Below are 19,127 nucleotides of genomic sequence, written 5' to 3' on the forward strand. Positions count from 1 at the left end.
ATTCTTCATTCAACTAAAAGGTTTCGTGCCTAGCATTCTGTCTGAGCAAGCTTCTTTCTTTGTAAATCTGAGTAAGTTCAATACTAGTTTCTTGCAATGCTGAATCTTATCATCATAAAAGAAGTAACCTACCTTTTTTTAAATCGGCTTTGGAGATCTTTTTAGATTATTAGCTCTTTACAAGCATTGAACTATAACATCATTAGAAAGATTTACCTAAATTGTGAGGGGGTTAGAATCTTGTTTATTGTAATAATGACAGGCAGAGAGGCCATTTCTGGGAAGGATCAGTGACAGATTGCTGTTTTCCATTCCAGACTCCATTCATTCAGGGACAGACCCTTGAGCAGTGTTGTGGGAAATGAGAGGAAACTGCCAGTTTCTTATTTATCCAAAATAGGTAAACACTGTGTTTCCCAAAATATACGTATGCATGCTTTCTACTTATGCACATCCTTGAAAAAGCTACTGAAGCTGTTCTTCGTTAAAGATGTTTCTGCATTTAGTCTAGAAATACAGAAGGAGACGCGCGTCTGTGAACATGGATTTCAGATACGCTATACTAGTTGCGGATTTCCCGTCTGAACAGTGAATGCTGGAAGTAGAAATAAGCAAACGAAATAGCCTCAACTTTCTGTTTTGTATCTTAAGCTTCTTCAAAAACATACCCAGCTTCAACCTATAGAAACACAGGAGAGTGGAAATAAGTGGTTTGCAGCTGTTTTCCTGAGTGTAACAGATTATGTATTTTGTAGCTGGAAATGTCAGTGATTACAGGAAGAATAAAATTTTAAAAAGAACAACAAGAGTTATAACTACTAAACCTAAACCACATTTTTATTTCTCCATCTATAAACTTTTAGTGCAAGTAATTTGGAATAAAGGCATCTTGAAATTTTACTTCAGTGTTTAGAAGGAAATTTCTTCCGGATTTCTGCCAGTGAGAGCATTTTAGCCACTAGGACGTAGTTGCTGAAAAGCATATTTTTTCTCTATACTTCAGTTTAAGTGTCACCTGAAAATTAGAGGTTAAAAACTGATTCCCAAAGGTCTCTTACTATGAGCTCACTATCGTTTCCAAATACGGGTTTGAACTTTGGACTTCTGAACTGAGCTATTTTGACATAAACTATCACTAGAAGCACAAATGAAAACCACCAAGAGATTATCTTTTTCGCCATAGGTGCGCTCACCTTATTTGTTCTTTAATTACTGCCTGTTAATGGAAGTGCTTATTCTTTTAGTACTGCTGTGACATTACCAAACAATTTAAAACACTTAGCGGACTGTTCAGTTGCAGATAGTGTTCTGTATCTTCATATTTGACCAGTGTTTTCTCCTGTACGTTCCTCATTCATCTGCTTTTCCACTATTTTAATTGTGCTATGGCACAAAAGCAACGAGAACCTTACTAATATATACATGTTAGTACTTGCTTTCATACGCTATTATTTCTTCCCCTCTTGCCAGTTTGAGGGAGGAATTACATATTTATTCGCACTCTAACAATCTTGAAATGAGCAGAAGAACCGACAGAGGACTCCGAGCTATGGTGGCGGCAGTTTAGGCTCCCGTCAGACTTACTGTCAGAAGTTGGGAAATCAAATTTTAGTTCTGCGCCAAAAGCAGCTTGCATGGATTGAGAGAGATGGTCGTCGATTTCAGCAAACTTACTTCTTGTTTTTAACAGCGGAAAAGGGATCAGAATCTGGCTGTCAGCGTTTCCTCTCATGTAGCATGTTTTTTCACATCAGTGCCCAAAATATTGTGGAATAAACATTTGCTGCTGGCGAAACGCAAATCTGTATCTGTACAGTTCTCTCTTGAGAAAACCGAACGCAAAACCCTCAGCGCTGCTTTGCTCTGGGGCATTTGTTCACTATTCTAGAACTAAGGAGTGGAAAAGAGTCTATCAGCGTGAATCCTTTACCAAACTCGCCTGTGTGGGTATGCCCACATCGTGTAGTTTCACAGTAGTCTTCTTCAGTCTGGATCGAGTAAGCCAATGGGACTCCTTTCTCCTGTGTCGGTCTCTTTGTTGGTTTTGGTCAATGGCATGTAACACCCAGAGACCTCCCAAACAATTCTCCTTCAGTACACATGGTTTTTGAAGTACTCATCAACTTTTCTCCCCAGTTTTATAAACCCAAATTAATCTTCTGCTAACTTTAAACACATCTTTCTCTTACTCAGCTCTTCTTTTTTCTTTCTGTTATGTGCAAGTTTATCTCGTACAAATATTCATTTAAAGCTCCGAGAGCCTCATGTTGCTCTGGCATCTCCAAACTAAAGTTCTGCTCATCTGTTTTGCCAGTTCTGCAGTAAGTGTCAAGGACACTGACAAAGATCGTCCTTGCCTTGCCTTGCCTTGTCTTGTTGCATCTTGCAGATTTTCAGTTTTCCTCAATTCTCTCTTTATTAGATCCTCCCAATAATTGTTAGACATTTACACCCACACACTTTGCTTAAGTCACAGCTTTCCTCTTCTTTGTGGAGAAGTTAGACAAAAGAGACAACTAAAAAAATCTAGAAAACTGCCTCTTGCTTTGTTCTCTAGATTTTTAGTTTTCCTGGCTAATTTGCTTGCCACAGTCTTTCCTCTCTGAGCTCAGCCTGCTGCAAGACTCAGCAGTCTCCAAAACCACAGCTCAAATATTATACACTTCAGGTCTTTTTGCCACTGTCTCAAAGTATGTGATGAGCCTCAAGTAAGAGCATTTACCTGCAATTATTTTGTTTCAGAAACCTTCCTAAATTGTACAGAAATCTCTTCAGCAAAAGAATAATAATTTTGGTTTTTTACTATAAGCTGTTCATAAGCATAATATGTACCGACAACCTTTAACACAGCTTCACCTAACAGATTCCCTTTGCAAGTGAGACCAAACAGGTGGCCACCCCCAATCAGTGCCTTGTTATCACCGAGAAGCTTTGATCTACCTAATGTATAATAAATGAGATTCTGCATTTGAATCATCTTGCTGCTTTCATATCGCTTGTGTTGCAAAGTCTTATTTTATTTCCAAAAACTCATCCTGACTTTGTTGTGTTTTTTTAATTAGGTTATTTTTGATCATTTATTTATTTCAACTTACCTACCAGTAGACAGATGATACACCAGCTGGAAGTTATTATACTGTATACCAACCACTTCCCTATCCACCTTTGTCCTATTCCTATGCCTGCAAAAGATGTAGCAGTTCTTAATTAGATTTTTTTTTTTTAACTTTACACCATGTAGGAGACTGACCAGATGATCCCTTTGGCTTAGGATATTGGCTGATGGAAAATTCAGTTAGGGTTGAAGCCCCTGGTTTCTGCATGTACTCCTCACTCTACAGCTGCGTTATGCCCTTCTGCTCCAGTAAAGACCAAAAATTTATTTTACCAATGAAATAAAAAGGAAGGGTTCCTTACAAATAGCAGTCTCAATTCTGCTCTTACATATACTCAGCAGTCTAAGATTGGTGCTGTAGTGTTTTTTAGTAATTTCGTACTCATATTCCTATCTAAATTTCCTGTACTAAGTTGTGGTCAGTCTGATTGTGTCAAGATAGGAAGGATCAGATCAAACCATATCTATAAAAAAGGTGTTATCAAAACCAATAAAATTTACATAATAAAGAACATATAAGAATAGTAACATAGACCAGTGCTGTATTGCTTATTTGTAGGTATTATTTCCTTCAGACAACATGCTTTATTTTGAATTCACTGAAATACAGTGCTAAATTTTTCACCAAATTACGTAATGTAAAACTTAGCACTTTATTAAATGCTGAGTTAGAAAGAGGAAAACTATAAAATAGACACTTAAATTTTTCTGTAAAGGTTATTTTAAATTATCCTCTTAATGGCAAATTACACTAAAAGACAAAGTAGAGAAAAATATAATTTCAGCATAATGACCTAAATCAAGAAAATAAGAACTGTCTTTTTCAATGTTGGAGTTGGTGACTGGAACTGATTTATATAAACTGTGCCCGTCTAGGAACAAGTAAACCCATGAAATTAAAAATCCATCAAATTGTTTTAAGTGAGAGAATGGGACAGTCTGCCAATGTGAGAACAACCTGTACTCACTAAGGAATGCCGCCAAAATTTTGTTTGGAAGTAAAATTCAGCTCAGTAGGTAGTACGCGATGCACTAAAAGGGTTAGAGGATTGTCATTGCACACTGTGTTTTTGCAGTTTACAAACTTGGCAAGATGCTGTAGTGTATGTGAACACAGAGGAGGCCAAGAGAGCAGATGAGTATTATTCTAAGTACTACCTTTTACCAGTTTCTTACAGAAATTACTACCTAAACCGTTCCTTTGTACATAATGAAACTTTTAGAAAGAAATGCCACGAGAGGCCAGCTGCTCTGCTGCTATGCATTGGAGGTGCTCCTTCAGTTACTTAACTGTTAAAAATTGTGCCAGCTTACACAGTTTTTGCATGGAAATGGCAGTTGTTTTTCCTTAGAAAATTTCACTGCTGCAAACTTTGGAAACTGCATATAAAGCATTCAGCACCCTTTAAAAGAAATTATTATGTGGCTGCTCTTCATTAGTAGTGACTTTTGTCAAATCAGTTGTTTTCTGGATAGAAAATCCACTTAAAAATAATTGCTTTGATTACCAGCTAATTTCTTTGGTAGTCTTATCAAGAAAGCTTGAGGATCTAGCACAGCAAAGCACTTGTGACTATATTCTACTGCATGGCATTTAACTCACAGGGGTTTGGGCTGATCTAGAACTCTTCTGGTTCCCCCAGTGTCGGGAAATGGCCCTGCAGGGACAGGCCCACCTAGATTCAAAAAGATACTGTGGTTGTTGCAATTAGGCTGCAGCAACTCCCCCATTAGGTCAGACCACTTGAAATGGAAAAAAAAAAAAAAAAAAGTTTTTTATGTATTTATTTATTTATTTGTTTAAATATGCGCACACATATATGTAAATCTCTGAAGAAAATCGCATCTTAGGTCCCTAGGAGCACTAAGTGGGAAGCAGAGGAGTACCACGACCAGTCTGCCGTAGAACGGTCCAGCTCTCAGCAATAAGAACAAGAGTCACTGTGTGAAATTTGGCCTGAGACTACTATTATTCTCAGGGCAGACACACATAGTAGTGTAGGTGTAAGATAGCGTGCCACTAGGAAGTGCAAATAACCAAAATAGTGTCACATTTAGAGAGCTGATGTCTCTTCGCTATTTCATCAACTAAATCATTTGATTAAGTGGCAGCACAGACGTAGTCCCACTGGCCTTGTTTCCTCCAAATTACTAGCAAGTTTCATGTACAATGTTGACATGGAAATAACCATCAAAACCAGTCACTTTCTTCATCTAAGACCCAACAGAGTGCACTATCATCACCAAATGATCATTTTCATGGCATATAATCCCTTTTAAAATTTTAAAATAAATGCTAGCCTCAGTGAAGTGTAATGTTTACTATGAAAATTATCAGAAAAATAATAAAAATATGACATAAAGTAAAAAAAAAAAAAATTGTTTGGAGAATGGAGGACTTAATGATGATACCTTACAACAAAAGTATGTTTCTTCTCTTTGAATCCCAAACTGTAATTCTTAGAATAAAGCCAAATGAATACTCAGTATCGCAAGCTGCTAAAAATAAAACTCTCCAAAGGTTTTAGTTCAGTATTAAATACACTGATTTGATAAAACCGGTGGATTAGATGGGAGTCTAATCCTTCACTCCCTGCTTGGGATCTATTTGGCAAAATTCTTAGTCTGTCAGCTTCTGCAAATCTTTGCAAAAATATTTTTATCCTCAATAAATTATTTGCTCCGTTAGTTACCCTGAAAACAGAACAAATTGAGGGACAGGGGTGGAAGGATAATAATTTGAGAAATAATGACTGCTGATTGTTAAGAATGAGAAATAAGAGCAACTGCAGCAACAAGACTATGGAGAAGTAACAAGAGATTCTTTTCCAAGTACTGATAAAAATTATGATGTCCATAAGCATAAATAAGTTTCATTACTAAAGTACAAAAGTATTTAGACACCACATATCTTAACCCAGTTTTTATTTAAAAGGTAAGGTTGAAGGTCTTTTTTTTGTTTGTTTTCCCTTGGCTGATGCATATTATTGTAGACATTAACTGAGGTAGTGCTAATTGTTTGCCAAATGGCATTTGGTTCTAAAGCTGGCAACCAGGAGCCAGAGCTGTTGATGGTAATTGAAGGAAAATTATTTACCTCAAGAGAAGAACAGTAATTTAAAACAACATCGTATTTTCTTAATGTGACAGACTGATTTTGTTGTTTCGGGATCAAGGATGAATGCTCAAACAGTTGTAATATTTTCTAAGACAGGTGGTGTGAGTTTAGATGATCCTTCTTTCTAACTTTAAGGACAGTCTGAAAACCATCATTCAGTAGGTAATATATTATCTATGTCTTTTAAATTTATGACAGCATAAAATTCCAACTTGTGGACACTATTAAATAAACAAATGGTTTGGATCCTGTGCATGCTCTGCATTTGTAGTGTACGAAGTAGATATAGAGAAATCTTGGTTGAATTCAATATTTTCTCTTTTTTTTGAGAGGAAGGTGACAAAAACTGTGTGATTTTTTTATGGCTAATAATATGGAGTTAGGTATTTTGAACTTCTAAAAAAATCTGGCATTCTGTATCATGTGGCGAGGGAGATGATAAAGATGGGTAACTCCGCTTAGTCCTAGCAATAAGAATTTTCTCTTTAAGTCTGGACTATTTTAGAAAAGCTGAAGATGTCGATATGGTACAATTGTAGGTTGACATTTCTGATAATGTATTCAGGGGAGTCAGACATGAGATGTGGCAGCAGGAATCTAAGAAAGTTTATATAGACCATAACCAAGGTTTAAATCGTTAATACTTTAGGGCTGTGTTCATTCTTCAGGATTTAGATTCCACTTTTGAAAGCAATTTCTTAAAGATGAAGGAAGTAGTTCCAAATACAAATTTGGAAATTGTTTGATTAGTTCAATGTGGGAAAATGCTCAGTATAGAAAGACAAAAATTATTTTGGCTGATTTTGAGCTCCACACAATCACCATAGTCCTTAATTTAATAATGGACTATGGTAGGTCCTAAAAGTCATCTGTGTACCTTTGGCCATAAATGTCAAGGCTCTTTGACTTGTGTAGACAAGGCATCTCTGATTTTCACGGCAAGTTTTTCACGGCGAATTTGGCTATGTTGCTATAAAGGGAATCTTCATTTTGCAGGTTTATTCTTTCACTGAGAGATTCCATTTTATGTTTAATAACAGGGATCAGAGAACTGAATGAAGGTATGCCAGTAGAACTGCAAGGTATTTGAAGCCTTGTTGAGATGTACTGTGAGTGGTTTGGCTCTATTCCACCATATGAAATACTGAAACTATTCGTAGATATTGAGTTCTATTAAATGCATTCGTATTACTAAACTTGGTTAAACACGAAGTTTAAACTGTGCGATACAGTTTTACAACACTTTTTTTCTATCAGCTAGCATCCACAGGTTTCTTTCCTGAATTAACTGCCAGCTCCTGTGCCAGAGACAGGAGGAGCTACACAAAGATACCTAAATGCAAAAGCTGAGGGGACTACTTTATTAGGAAGAAGCATATTACAGTTCAGTAAATGGAAGGAGCAGAAACTGTCTGGAATTATGTGAAGCATGTGCCAAAGTGTAAATGCTTGAACTTGTCACAGGAGACTTGAATGAAATTGTTTGCCTAAGCTTAGCTAAGAAATAATTTCTATCTTACCTCAAAATTCCTTTGTATCCCTCTTTACTGAAGTATTTAAGTTCTAACAAACATTTAGATTCAATTAGTATAAAATAATATCCATGCCCTAGGACATGGCTCTATGGTAGCTGATACTGATTTATCTGTGGAAGCACTAGGTAATGTAGGTATCTGTATGTCTATATTTGTTTTGAATGACTATATATAAAAACACTAATTTTCACTCTGTGACATGGACAACATATGGCTATGGCCACTTGCCATTATAGGGCACTGCCAGAGCTATATGAACAATTGCCTTGTTTTGTAGTCAAGTTAAAGTACTTTTTTTTCATAGAATATTGTTTTGAAATGAAATAAAAAGTTTTGATTTCAGAAATGTCAGATGAGAAACTTTTCCTTTCCAGAATTTTTTTCTTGCTGTTACTAAGTCTGACCTCAGTTTGGGAATAGTTGCACAACCCTAAACCTGAAGCTACATTTCTATGCAAATAAACCATGAGAAATGTCACCTGGATCAGATGAAGAAGTTAGCCTGGATGGAATTACTGGTGAGGCTAGTTAGGTGTAGCTGCTCCCTCCTCCCATTAACTTCTCTAGGCTGGTTCCTTCTCCAAGTGCAGTGCTGCACTTTCCTCTGACTTCCCCATCTAAGACATTTAGGAAGAGAGAGCAAAGCAATCATGCTACGCAGGAAGACTAAGCTTTGCTCGTGCTACACCAGGGTATTCAGGGGAAGCTAAAGACTCTCTGGTTTTGAAATCAAATCAACACAAGTTTGATTTACCAGGGCAGGAGAATCATGCCTTTCTCATATCAGGGCTCTGCATGGGCCAGTCTAGGGAAAAAGTCAGGAGTAGACCTCAAACTTACCGTATTTCCTAGGGTCAACAACCTCAGCGTGTTTGGGAAGATGATGGAAAAGCCTAGTGCGTACATAAAAATAGGCAGGGTCTCTTCTTGTTACAATTATATATTATAATGTTATGTATAGTAGATTATAATCAATGAGGAAACAATGTGGTAGTTATGACAGGTTCAAAGTATATTTTAAAGCAACAAAACCCTCAAGTTCTGTGAGAACACAGCAGAGCATCCATTGCTAAGATACAGAGACCAAATCATGAATGCATTAATTCAAAGGTGCAGAGTTTTCCTAGCTCTAGTGGTCTGATTGGGATCTTGCCTGTGTATAGCTGTCATGAAATGCAGTAGATTTCATTGTCCTTTTCTTTTACTACCTAAATGCAGCCTTACCATTGGAACTTTCCAGTACTTAATCTCCTCGCATGACCTAAGTAGCTTTCTTCTCCAAATAAATATTTTCTCTTCTAGACAATATTTGCATAGGGACATTTTGAAAAAAAAAGTCCTCAGTTAAAGAAAAAATTTTCTGTCTGTATGATATTAGTCATAAAAAAAGGTTTGATTGTGTAAAAAATACATATGATATGGAATGCAGCTAAAAAGTAAATTAGTGAAAAAGACAGGCATGCTTCTCCTTTAATGTCTGTGGAAGACTTTGGAAGAGAGGGCTGCTTGTTAGGGACCAGGAATGGATGGTAACCGGTAGCTAGCATCAGATTTTCTGGGCCCTGAGTGAAGCAGGACTGCAAGATGCAGGGCTTCCTGCTATTGAGATCTATACATTGATAGGAAACAGTAGAGAAGTTAATGATTTGGGAACATATAATTTTATGCATGGAAAGAAAGACTTTGAGGTGAAAAGAGTCAGTGAGCAAGAGAGTTTATGAAATCCTGCTTATTTTAACCCCCAGGAGGCAAAAAGAGTCATTTATTTCTAACTGGGCACACAAAGAAAAGTAAGAAATGGAGTTTGCCTTCATTGTTTTGTTTAATTTATCCTTATTAGTCTGCATTTTTTCTCAACCCAGTCCCTGAAATGATAACCGTTCATTTTGCCAATACCGATTCCTCAAACCAAGAATTTACCATGGTATAATTATTACTTTTCACGTCTTATTTGTAGATGGTAAAGATCAGCATGCAGTTTTACTTGGCATAAGTTTTCTGCTGGTAGATTTAAAGTCTTTTTTGTAGGTTGTTTGTTTTTTGAGGGTTTATTTGTTAGCTTTCCAAAAGCCTTACTTCAGACGGTTTTTTAATACATTAGTTATCTAGTATTTTGCGAGCATTATGCTTCTTGATCTTCCCATTCTTGGGACTATTCCACTCCAGTTCATGTCCATCTGGAAGAGTAGGGGTTATTCTTTTAATTTTCTTTATTTCTTGTGGTTTGGTATGGAAGGGAGAAAAGAGCTTTTAGTATTTACAGGTGCTTACCTGAAGAGCTCATAACCCTGGTGAAACCTGGATGTGCTATCATCCACCGCATCCAGTGATGCATCTAATCTTACTTAATTTCAGTCTCGCTCTGCTCCTCTTTGCAGGGTCATACACCTGGCAGTAGACTGAACACACACTCTGCTACTGCAGGGCGTCTAAATTGTCACTGTCAGCTAAAAAAATAAATGTAGCCTCTCCAAATTAGTCTTTTCAAGATTTCAACAGGGTGAAATTCATACGTATATCTAATATATCCAAAATGACAGGCACCCTCTCATTCCTCTTTTATCAACGGCATGCAATGCAGCGCGACATAAGGCACACACAGACTGCTCCCGAGGCTCCGTGATACTCATCTTGTAGGGTGACTAAGATTTCAGTTTTAATCAGATGTCTTTACTATAGTAAAAGCAGGTACAGCCCAAAGGAACGCAGAAGTTGTGCTGTTGTGCATTCAGCAGGAACAGACGTACTCCTGTCACGCATGCTGTGTGCCAATACTTTCCATGCTGTGCATTAAAGTGCTGCAAGCTCTGTAATACTTACTGCAGAATCAATTTTATAGGAGAGGAGAGGAGAGGAGAGGAGAGGAGAGGAGAGGAGAGGAGAGGAGAGGAGAGGAGAGGAGAGGAGAGGAGAGGAGAGGAGAGGAGAGGAAAGGAAAGGAAAGGAAAGGAAAGGAAAGGAAAGGAAAGGAAAGGAAAGGAAAGGAAAGGAAAGGAAAGGAAAGGAAAGGAAAGGAAAGGAAAGGAAAGGAAAGGAAAGGAAAGGAAAGGAAAGGAAAGGGAAAGGGAAAGGGAAAGGGAAAGGGAAAGGGAAAGGGAAAGGGAAAGGGAAAGGGAAATAATGAGGATTCCTCTTCCTACTCTGTCTATTCCAAGGGCATCTCAGTGAAACATGTCAGGTAAATTCTTGTGAGCTCCACTCACCAGTTACACGGCTGCCTTACAGTAAGGAGAATGAGCCCTGTGTAAGAAGCAGCACCTGTTAATCTCCCTTCATACAGGACACAGATTGGGTTTCCCTCTGGACAGAAAGTGGTATGCTCCTTCCCCAAGGAAGGATTATAAGCATACAGAGCTATGAATGTTTTAATAGGTCTTTAATTTATAGTGCAGTTTCAGGGGAAATGAATACAAAATATCAGAACTATTTTCTTCATTGCATTTACAGTATTTTAATGTGCTTCCAGTGGCAATGTGCAAACAGCCAAAAAAAAACCCCCAAACAAACCAGCAGCATCGAAACCAGTATTCTCTTCTTGGCTCTTCTGAGAGAGCTATCAACAAATACTGAAAATATTGGAGGTGTCAGCCCTTGGAGCATATTTAGGACAGATGATCCAGGAAAGTGTCATCGTGCCATCCCAAGTGATTCTTAGTATTTATTTATACGAAGAAAAAGAAAATAGACTCAAACAGCATTAGCCAGCCTGACACAGGGCACCACATCTTATACGCAAGGCAAGCGCTTGCTAATCTACTACCCAGATAACTGAGAAATAGTAAAGCCACACTTACAAGGAGGACTACATGCTTCACAGAACTATGGAAGCAAGACTTAGTTAGAAGGAAAATGTTGTATCTTCAGTGTCAATGACAGTAAAACTAAAGAAATATCTCTTTAGTTTTCCAACTCATAAAGTGCTTAAACATACAAGCAAACTTAATGTCTGCCCTACTAAGCGGTTTCAGGCAAGGCCCTACCCACCTCTGTGTTCGGGTTTCCTTATCTGTCTGTAACGTGGAGTAGTGATGCTGATCTCCTTCATGAAGCTTATGAAGATTTATACTCAAACAACATTATTTAAGAATCAGTTATTTTGTCTTCATATTATTATTTTTAATGTGTATATGTCTGTGGTTCTTTCCCCACAGAAAAGGGACAAAATTCTGAGCAGAACATACTAAAATTGAAAAATCAGGCTTCTCAAATGCACAGGTTCCAGTAACCACCTGGACAGTGAGCAATGCTACCTGAAAATCCACTTCATCTTTTTATATTTTTTCCTGAAAGAGTTTTGGGGTAATAAGCCAGTCTCTAAGTATTATCCCTCATTTACTAGGGGGCTGTGATTTCCCCTTTAGAACCTGGTGTTGTTAAATGTTGAAGAGACAGATACTTTGATTAGATGTAGTCCAGGACGAACCTACACTATAAAAGAAATAAACACTGTTCCCCTTCTCATTAAGGTCTCTGTGTAGGTGCACAAATTGACTGAATAGCCCTTGGATAAGAAAAACACCACAGGGAATTAAAATTCTGCTTACACTGTAATCCTGCTTTATTTTCTACAAGAAGATGACTGTCTTTTATCAAATAAATGGCTTAAAATTAAGTATGGCATGAAGATTGGCTTTAGTTACAAATGCCAAAGACAGTAACCATTTACGGTGCAAACAAAATATATTTTTGTAATAAATTATGGGTAGTTTAAAAATAATTTGGAGTAAGAGTGGTATTACTTGCGTACATTATACAGCAAAAGTATAATTTTGAGGTCAATCAGAATAGCTAAAAGCTTTTGTGAATTGGGAGACAACAATCAGAACTACATGAAATAGAATATTTTTTTATAAAATCAAATTATAAAGTCAATAGGCCTTAATCCCTTAATCCTTCAACATTCTTGTTTTCCCCTGGATGTTTTTGAGTGGGTAATAGTTTTATTTGGGAGATCAAAGGGTTAATTTGCTTTTCAATTCAGGAATGACTCAGAGTTCCCCTTTATTGTTTAAAAAAAAAAAAAAAAGTGGTGTGTGCGGGGGTGTAAGGTAGGGGAAAAAAGCCAAGAAAATGGATTCACTAATTGGGGTTTTCACCTGCTGTGAGTCTAATTGAATACAATGCTTTATTTGTAACTGAAGGAGAAAGAAGATTATGCAAAGTATGAGAAATTCAGACTGGTTTTTAAATTCTTATTACTTGGCACTATTGTATGGGAAAGAAGACCAACATGATAATAGCAGCATCGAGCTTCTGTTGAGGCGGACCAGGAAACTCCAGAAACAGTAAAAATTGAAGGAATGTGTATCAAGGGTATCGGTACTAGATACTTCTTCAAGGAAAACAAACCACTTTTGGTGTGAAACAGCAGGCTTTTGGCTACCCTGAGTCCCTTTGTATGACATGGGCAGCTGCTCTCTCCTTGCAATAGACCATGAGGTTCCTCCCAAGTAATATGCTAAACGTCCTATTTTAAAGACTTAGAGATGTCTCATTTCGTAAAACTTAGCTAAAGATGGGAAAAGATGAGGTCGTTGATGCAACACAATTGACAGCCTTCAGCCAGTTCATTCACCTCAAAACCAAGCTAGCTGACACAGCAATTGATCTAATACCAGGTCCATTGAAGTAAACGGAAAATTCTCAGAGTCTAATAAGCTTTACCATAAGGATTTATGTTTACACAAAAATGAATCCTCTTTTCTTTACATGTTTGGGTAGTTTTGCAGAATATAGGTAAATGAAAACTGTGAATTAGACCTTTTAAAACAAATTAAATTGTCTAGAAACTATGAGAATTTAACATTTAATTCCATTAGGTTTTATATTTGCATTTGGGGGCCTGAGAGGTTGAACCTTAAGCATCTTACACTTTTAATGGTTCTAGAAGAAAACATGAGGGCTTTCCTTGAACTGCTTGTTGAGCTTTTCCTAAAATCAGATAACCCAGTTACCTGGAGCCTTAAGAAGAGCCCTAAATATCTTAGTACTTAGGATAAAATTTACCAAGTTCAGTGATTACCAACATCTATGGAAGAGGAAATCAGTCTATGGGATATACCTGTGGTACAAAAACTATGGGTGAGATGAATTTTCTGTGCTTCTAGGCCTGCATCTTCCCAGTGTAAAAATAGTGACTTCTTTGGTACTTTTGAAAGGCACCTTTTTGGGTGGCTTTAACCAAGAAAGCACAGTCTGTAAGGCTGAAAAACTACCGAATGGGGTGAAGAACTGGGTTCTCTGCGCAGCATTATTTTAAGGAATAAAGGATGTAGATGTAAAACTCGCTCGAGAGCAGATTTGAAATGCTTGTGACACTAGAAAGAGATTGTTAGCTTTTATTTGTGTACTGAATATTAAGCGGGAATTAATGCAACGAAACATTGAGACAGTTACTCGGCATGAGCGGAGCTGTTTCTTCTGCTCTGACAATTCGTAGAAGGAAGCAGCTCGTCCTTCCCCGTGAGGCCAAGGCAAGCCCTTAGAAGTGAAATTACCTGATTTCACTCACAAATAAACCACTCGGCATTTTAAGCGGCGAAATTAACAGCTGCAAAGCGAAAAATCCACGTCAAGGTCCATTTCAAATCCGTCCCAGCTTCGGTGCATGTTTTAATTAAGTTTTCTTCCCAAGCGCCCCGAAAGCGAACCGCTTTGCCCTCCTCCGAGCGCTCCCACCGCCCCGCCGGGCCCGGGGGAACGCAAAGATCCCTCCCCCGGCCAGAGTCCAGGGAAGCCCCGAGGGATTCCTCAAGCCGCCGCATCCCGCCGCCAGAAGAGACGCGACAGTCCAGGCGAAGGCAGGGACGGGGGCGAGATACCCCACACGCTCCGCAGCCGCGCTGATGGAGGCGGGCGGGTGCTCGGGCCGCTCCCGCGGAGCCGGAGCCGGCACGGCCGCCGGGCGGGGCCGGGCCGGGGCGGGGAAGCACCGCCCCCTCCCTCCCAGCCCTCCCGGCGGGGCGGCCGCAGTGGCGCTCGGCGGCGGGGCTAGGCGGCCGCGCTGTTTGTGCCTCCGCGGCGCCGCCGAGCAGTCGCCGCCATGAGGGAGCAGCTGAAGGGGTGAGGGGGCTGCGGGGGGCTGCGGGGCGGCAGGTGCCGGCGGGGGCGGCCGGGGCCGGGGCCGGGGCCGGGCTGGGGGCTGGGGGCTGTCAGGTGTTTCCGCTGAGTGCCCGCAGTGATCCCGCGCTCGGCGAAGGTGGGGAGTAGCGTGGCTAACCGCCGTCTTCACGGACCGTAGCGGGGAAACGGCCGTACCTTTCGTTTGTTACGCTGAAAAGGTCAACTTACCGCCTCGTTTCTTCTGGGAACTTGAAACGGCATTTAATTCAATGCCTTTTCTCTTTCACGAGGCCGTAGTTTTGCGCTGGACGTGTTTAGTTGGAACACGTAGGACATGGCGATGTGAGGTCACGCACACGTGTGGATGTACCTGTGCAGATGTGGGCTGGTAGGGTGAAACCCCTCAAGTCGGGCCGGGAAATCGCGGGTGTGCCAGAGATGGGGAGTGCTCCGGGGGGCGCCGAGAGGATGGGAACCGGCTCCTTGCCTTATTCCTCGGGTTTTAAGGAGTAGCGCAGTGCTGTAAAATGTTACCTATGTAGCACGTAGTGTGTATTGTAACTTGGTTCGGGCGTGAACTTCAACAGAATTCCTGAAAACAAATGTGCTTTGAGGTGTAATTCTTTCCCCACTAATACCACGCTTAGAAATAATCTTTCAAGTGAATAGGCAGAAGAAGCTGGGAGGGGATTTCCTCTGGGCTATTGCGTTATAAGTGGTATATTTCTTGTTGTTACATGGCATGTTATATTGTCTTTTAATACCTATCATGAAACATGTTGCAGCCTGGGACACCAGCAGTGTCCCCAGTCCTCATCTAAGCTGAAGTCAGGGCTGAGAAGTGGTTTTTGCAGGCATATGCGTACGGAGCTTAGGAAACAAGAACTGTGGTTATATGTAGGATCTTTGACTTCTTAGCACTAAGGAATTGTTTGAGGCCATCACTGTTTGAGCCTGGATTTGACAAGCCCTGCAGTGAAATTGCTTTGGCAGAAGCAGAGAGGATAGGCTTTGCAAAGCAAATGGATCAGCGAAGGAGCAATGGCTGGGGGGACGGGCTCACCAAGCCTTAGCCACCAAGCAGGAATCTTTGGCTGTGACAGAGTGTACAAAATAAATGTTTAACATCAAGGGGAGAAAAAAGAGCTACAATTCAGTTCTTGGCAGTTGATATTTGCCCTTCTCCTACTATTCGTTTCCAGTATCGGCAAGAAACTTTAATATATCGGTGCCTGGCTTCAGCAGTCTGATAAATCTTGCAAAAGCCAATAAAACACACTGAAGTCAAATTCCTGCTGAAAAGACACTGATCTTTGGCTTAAACCGAAATAATCTCTGCACAGATCAGTAGTCTCTAAATGTACAGATGAAAACAGTAGTCCTTTGTAAAGCACAAAGGAGTGCCACCTTTTTACATTGCTAATACTTTCCATAGCAGTAACTTGTTTTATCGAAGGAATTAATGAAACACTGTAAAAAGACAAATATTAAGTCATCCTTGCAATCATTGTTAGCTACTGTTGAAAACAGTTGTCTTTTTAAATGAGTGGTTGTGTCTATTCATACAAACAATTTCGATTGCATTTAGGTTAGTTTAGTAAAATCCAAATGACTCTATCGTGTTTATTTTGGCTTTTTGACAGCAACCATAGGGTGGTTGGAATAACGTTTTATTCATCTTAAAGCCAAGAGGTGAGAGGTATTGTAAATTGTGTTGTCTGAAAATGGATCAGTTTGGTGTTTTGTAAAATATTACTTTAATTTCAGCTTTTTTCTAAGTGTATGTAACTATTTATTTATCGCTACCTGATAGAATTTCTTATTCTATGCACATCTATGCACGTGCACATCTAGTTCATGTCGCGTTTTCTAATGAAGGGTGAGGGGAGAAGCGCAGCAGAACTGGCTGTGGTATCGCTGATGGAGACCGATGTAGGAGTTTAAAAAGGACTCTGCAGTTGCAACCAAAAATTCTAGACTCTGGAGCTTAGCAGTGAATAGACATGAGACTGAATCCTAGATACATATTAAAAAACAAAAAAAGGAGAACGAGTGCAATCAAAAACAATTAAAAGGTTTCGAAATGTTTCGGTGTGGCTTGTGCAGGAATGTTTGGGGGGGGGAATTTGTGCAGGAATTTGGGCTGGGGGAAGCATTGCTTTCCTCTCCTACTGCTGCTCCTCAGAAGTAATATAAAAGGAAGGAAGATAAAATAGCTGTATTTTGTCCTAACTGATCAAGTTATAACAAGGGAACTGTAATTCAACTAGTGTGTCAGTTAGGATATCATCTCTTGATTTCAGGTTTTCAGTCCTGTGCGTTATTGGCTCTGCCGACAGTGATGACAGACAAATCTCTCTGCTGTTGGCAGGAACAGAGGAGTTCACACTGGCATAGTGTGACAGAATTCCCCACATAAAAATTATCCTTGCTAATATAATATAATCAACCTTTAATGAAGTGGTCCTGCTGTTCCCAAAGGATGTATTAAGTGAAGACTCTGCTTTCATCCCACTGAATTATCAGTGTATTTAGTGTGCCAGTCACACCAGCGCCTAGGTGTCACCATTATCCGTTACTGCTCTTCTTTTCAGGCCTGGTTTTAATTTCCTTTCCACTTTTGCAACTGAAGTCAGGTGGGAGAAAGGAAAATATGCCACGTGAGCTCACTTATATTTTTATTTGTTGCAGAATGTCCATGATTTAAAAGCTAGTGATCAATTTAGTTGACCTAAATGTAGAGCCAAGCTGAAAAAGGTGTCCTCTGAGCATGTGCAATATCGTAAACTACTGGCTGTGTGCATTGATATGTTGGTGGTTCGTTGGAAAAGCATCTCGAGTACTTCTGCACGTATTCTCACTCTGCTTTAGCTGCTGCTAGTCAAGAGGACTTGCACTACACTTTTTATGTCTTTCTGACTTGCAAGCCGTAAAGGGCCTTGTTCACCGGAGTTGGAAACTGGCAAACGCTTTGCTGCAGATCTATTAAGGATGCTACAGCATTCCCAAGTGTGGTTGAGGCTGCCTGAAACTGCTGAGCTGGCATTTCACTTCAGACGGTGTTCACAATAAGGGCATACACACAAATCCTCCCCCACTGGTCCAACCCCAAAGCTCACAATTAAGTGGCCTTTGAAAATGGCAAAGAGGCTTATGAAGAATAGCCTTGATGGAATCTAACCTTTCCTGGAGCTGCCCTTGTGTGCAGAATCGTTGATAACTTTCCGGGCTGAAAATGTTCAGTTAAGAGGCGAACGCCTTTTAGCTGGAACGAAATAGCTGCAGCCTTCCTGTGTTCTGCATGTAAAGTGCAGAACTGCAAAATCTGCCCTGGCTTGGTATGGGCACTCAACCTCTACAGAAATCACAGGGACCAAGGCTCAGTTCCTGTTAAAACCCTTGCTTTCTCTTGCAAGAGCACGGAGATGTACCGGTGGCTCACCGCCCGTCGCTGGGTCTTGTATGGGGCATGAGGTTGAGTGATCTCTGCGGAATTGCCGAGGGTGCCGTACCAGCCAGGCGCGGGGCGCTCTGCCTCACCAGCAGTCACTGCCGGGACAGCGGCAGGGGCGAGAGTTAGGGTCTCTACTGAACTTTGACTTTTAGAGCCCGAAGGAAGGGGTATTTCCCCTGAGTTGCAACTAAGTTGATAAAAATAAAAGCAAAGAGGGGGATAGAGGAGAAAACGTACCTGCCCTGCAAATTCAGTCTTTGTCACTTGTAGATGAAGCGAATAAAACTGTTCCTTACAAAATGTACATCTCCAAGGGAATTAATCTTATACCACGAAAGAAAAACACGCCGAGTAGTGCTTTGGGGTTACTGGTATTAAAAATATCTGAGAACAGTTGGAGTCCAATGTTTCTTTGGCAATGGAAATTTTATTTGCAAGATCTTAGGAAAATCAGTTTTGTATTTTCAGGAAGATTAGTAAGTGCTGTAAGCTTAAACCATACACACTAAATTCACTGATATATAGTTGGGCCTTACCATAAAAAATTAAAATAAAAAAATCAATAAATTACTCTTCCATGTGATGATGATTAGTGATCAACCATAATAGTTTTCCACATGTAAAATGATCCTTTTGTTCTTCTGTCCAACAGCAGCATGGGATTCTACACTCCTATATAGATACACCTTTGCCAGATATCTTATGGCTTCTAAATATTTTAATGGGCAATCAGTGCCTTTGAAGGCTACGAAGTGAACAGCGATGGAGTCCGAAGTGGTCTGGTTTGTCCACAGAACAACCTGGGGCTGCCACACTAATTTCACAGGGGAAAATGAGGCAGAT

At 39.9% G+C, this 19,127-nt stretch overlaps 1 protein-coding gene across 14 annotated transcripts in view; it reads left to right on the forward strand.

Annotated features, from left to right (window-relative positions):
- The window catches only part of DMD (dystrophin), a 1,320,554-nt gene that overhangs the window by 1,223,562 nt on the left and 77,865 nt on the right, over nt 1-19,127 (forward strand). For 3 of the 14 annotated variants that reach the window (XM_075774617.1, XM_075774602.1, XM_075774625.1), the window contains exon 1: nt 14,718-14,830. The exons of 10 other annotated variants lie outside the window; for them this stretch is intronic. In XM_075774617.1, the coding sequence (XP_075630732.1) occupies nt 14,811-14,830 (20 nt within the window). In that variant the 5' untranslated portion in view covers nt 14,718-14,810. Of the gene's footprint in view, nt 1-14,704; nt 14,831-19,127 lie in introns of those variants that run through there. One more of the 14 variants, XM_075774610.1, reaches the window with a different exon arrangement.

This window comes from Balearica regulorum, chromosome 1 (genome assembly GCF_011004875.1).
Source record: "Balearica regulorum gibbericeps isolate bBalReg1 chromosome 1, bBalReg1.pri, whole genome shotgun sequence".
Taxonomy (NCBI): domain Eukaryota; kingdom Metazoa; phylum Chordata; class Aves; order Gruiformes; family Gruidae; genus Balearica; species Balearica regulorum.